Below are 3,483 nucleotides of genomic sequence, written 5' to 3'. Positions count from 1 at the left end.
TTCGGGCGTGCGCTTTTTTCGTTCGAATCCTGCCGCACGGGGCTAGGGGATTAAGTCTCGACTAGCGTTTAGGAGCCCTAGAAACCTCTGACTAGCTTTGATGTGCTTGCCTAGGTTTACCCTTCCCGACAAGGCAAGGAGGGGAGCGACATCTTCTTTTTGGATAGCGAATTTTGCCTTAGCTGGTCGTTTCTCGTTGGGGGGCGTTAGCTTAGGTATGTCCTGGGGGATTCATTATGAAGGCCTTATGTTTGCCCGGGTTGGCAAAATGGAAGCTTCTAGGTATGGTGGTTCCTGTCTTCCCGAGGGAGGAATTTGGATGCTCGTAGCGTCGTCATGAGTTCCCTTTGTGGTAGAAGCTACATTTTCTCTCACTTAGTCATTATGTCAGCTCCCGCCGCATCTGCGACAACTACTCCCGCTCCGGTATCCGCTCAGGCTGCCGCTTTGGAGCAGCAGCGTAAGCAACTCTCTGCTTCTGACGTCCTCGGCAAGGCCACCGCAGCCGCCTTCCGTGGTGGTATTGCTGGTGCCTCTGCCCAGGTCGTTAACGTGTTCGCCCTTATGTGGATGCGTACCACTATGAACTATCAGTATCGTTATGGTGGTCACCTCGGTGAGGTCCTCAAGAAGCTCTATTCTGAGGGCGGTGTTCCTCGATTCTACCGTGGTCTCGTCCCTGCATTGATCCAAGCCCCCATGTCCCGTTTCGGTGATACTGCTGCCAACGTTGGTGTGTTGGCCCTTCTGGATAACACTCAGGCCACCCAGAACATGCCTATCGGTGTGAAGACTGCTTTCGCGTCTTGTGGTGCCGCATGCTTCCGTGCTTTCCTCATGCCCATTGATGCTTGGAAGACCACCAAGCAGGTTGAGGGTGAGGCTGGTATGAAGGTTCTCATCAATAAGGTGAAGACTCACGGTATCACGAATTTGTGGCATGGTACTCTCGGTGCCATGGCCGCCACCTGGGTTGGCCACTATCCATGGTTTGTCACCCATAACACTTTGAACGCTCACTTGCCTGAATTCAACTTCAAGCATGGCAAGTACGTTCGTAATGCCCTACTAGGTTTCTGCTCATCCTTCGTGTCCGATTGCATTTCGAACTCCCTTAGGGTGCTTAAGACCACTAAGCAGACTTCCCAGGTACCTCTGAGCTATCCTCAGGCTGTTAGGGACATCGTCGCTAAGGACGGTTATGCTGGTCTCTTCGGTCGTGGTCTTGCTACCCGTATTATCACCAACGGTATGCAGGGTATGTTCTTCTCTGTCATGTGGAAGGCCTTCCAGGAGACTCTTGATAACAGGGCTAAGGAGAAGCAGCGTCAGGCCCTTCTCAAGTCCGCGTAAGGTGGAAAAACTGCATTAGCAGACTGCCTCTTCGGACTCTGTTCCAAGTTGTGGCGTGAGTCCATATGATGAAGGCATTCGAGGATGGTGTTTAGCAATATTGTCGGTTTTCGGCTGGTCTCGTTCACACTTATGATGCCCTCCTGGAATAATTATCCTATCGTAGTGAAGAGTTGTGTTAATGAGTGTTACACTTGGGGAAGGATAGTAGAGATTGACATTTCAATTTGGTGGGGTCGTTTGTTCGGATCGTGTGGGTTCGATCTCCTTGGGCATTCGCGTATTAGGTTTGTCGTTTTTCAAGGTTCTTTCAAACATGTGATGTCAGACTTTGCAGTTTATCATGCCTCGCAAACGGTCGCTGGTAGGTCTTGAGAAGGAGAGGAAGGAGTGGGCGTACAAAGTGATAACGGAGATTCCAGGACAAACGGAGGCTTTCGTGGTGGACGGCTTCGGTGTGCCTGTTAGACTGAGGCAAGATAGTCGGACTTACTTCTTAACACACTTCCATGGAGATCATACTTGGGGTCTCACCAAGGGCTTCTGTAGGGGTACTATATATTGTTCTCCTATTACGGCTGAGCTGGTAATACAGATCATCGGTGTTGACCCCTCTCGAGTGGTGAGGTTGGAGCTTGGTGAGCCTACCGAAATAGCAGGAGTTAAAGTGACCTGTTTGGATGCCAATCATTGTCCGGGAGCAGTCATGTTCCTCTTCTGTGGCGCTGGAGGCTGGACGGGTCTGCATACGGGAGACTTTCGAGCTTCTACTGCTTTGTTGAAGACTGTTCCGGCGTATGGTGTCATCAACACGGTGTGGCTTGATACTACGTATTCGGATAGGAGATTCGTTCACCCATCGAGGGAAGAAGCTCTAGATATGATTTCCAGAATTGTCACTAAAGAGAATGAGCCTGGTACGATGTTCGTTGTCGGCGGGTATAGGTTGGGGAAAGAATCTTGTGCAGTGCGGATAAGCGAAGTTTTGGGGAAGAAAATTTTCGTACCGAAAAAAAGACGCAAAATTATGGAGATATGTGGCGCCATTCCGGAGAAGTTGATAGCAGAGAAGGAAGACTATGGAGTGGTCTTCGATGCGATGGGTCGGATCGGGAGCTCGCCGGATTCCCTGGCCGACTATCTTGATGCTGGTTACTCTAAGGTGGTTGGATTCCGTTGCACTGGGTGGACTCGAAAGGAATCTTGTTGGCGCAGTAGTAAATTTCCAGGCTGTGTGCTGTACTCCATACCATACAGTGAACATAGCTCCTTCACAGAACTAGTAGAGTTCCTCAAGCATGTACAGCCGAGGAGGGTCATAGGGACAGTGGGGAAAAGCCTGGTTGATCGAGAGGCACAGGTTACAGCTGTTGCTGGAGGTATCATGCTTCCTGAGCATCGAGGAAGGCTAGAGAGCTACTTCTATGGTAAGCCTAGAAAAGCTGTGAAGTGTAACGCGAGGGAGCGAAGTGAATTAACGACTGTTATCGATTTGACCAGTGATGAATGATAGTTTCTAATTTCCAAACAGTGGTGTTTCTCTGTTTTGGGCTTAGGATAAGAGTTCCCTTGTAGGATCCCTTACGAGCCCTTCTTTGACTAGTATTGGAATATGTCTTTGGGGTTTCCTCACTAATTAAGGAAGTTTATATGAGAATTCGGGTAGAAGTGTACAGAAACCAACAATAACTTCCCAAAATTTCATCGGAATTCACATATTGTCACCAACACATGTAGTTAACCATATACATACTACCTTACACTGTCTTGGACTGTGGCACTATGTTGAGTCATACCTTCTCTGCGGGGGTAGATCTGTGTGACGTATTGATCGGTAACAGCTCCTGCAGAGGCGGAGCTTGTGTGCTACTATCATGCTGGGTTTTGGCTTCACCAAAGCCTTTGGTCCAAATGGTATAGAACTATCGTATTTATGTTCGTAGATATCAATCACCTTGTACGTAGTTCCAAGTATCTTGGGTGACCACGTCTCGTGATTCCGAGACTCTGTGCATGCGTGCAGATTATCCGTATCAATTAGGGGCTTGACCTCTAGGTTGAACGATGGAAACTTTTTTGGTCGCCGACTTTCGCGAGTATATTCTCTCTCAATATGTACCCGATACGAAT

The 3,483-nt window shown here is 48.9% G+C and overlaps 2 protein-coding genes across 2 annotated transcripts; both read left to right on the top strand.

Moving 5' to 3' along the window:
- Nucleotides 1–384: 384 nt before the first annotated feature.
- On the top strand, nucleotides 385–1,353 carry Pmar_PMAR013103 (conserved hypothetical protein; the record flags this gene model as incomplete). The annotated part of the gene is made up of 1 exon (XM_002776331.1): nucleotides 385–1,353. The coding sequence occupies one exon, from the start codon at nucleotides 385–387 to the stop codon at nucleotides 1,351–1,353; it is 969 nt and encodes a 322-aa protein (XP_002776377.1).
- A 343-nt stretch (nucleotides 1,354–1,696) lies between these two features.
- Nucleotides 1,697–2,863, top strand: Pmar_PMAR013102 (DNA cross-link repair protein SNM1, putative; the record flags this gene model as incomplete). Its single annotated transcript, XM_002776330.1, has 1 exon — nucleotides 1,697–2,863. The coding sequence occupies one exon, from the start codon at nucleotides 1,697–1,699 to the stop codon at nucleotides 2,861–2,863; it is 1,167 nt and encodes a 388-aa protein (XP_002776376.1).
- Nucleotides 2,864–3,483: the final 620 nt, after the last annotated feature.

Source organism: Perkinsus marinus (assembly GCF_000006405.1).
Source record: "Perkinsus marinus ATCC 50983 genomic scaffold scf_1104296953744, whole genome shotgun sequence".
Classification (NCBI taxonomy): Eukaryota; Perkinsozoa; order Perkinsida; family Perkinsidae; genus Perkinsus; species Perkinsus marinus.
The sequence above is the reverse complement of the archived record's forward strand: the minus strand, read 5'-3'. Positions and strand labels throughout refer to the sequence as shown.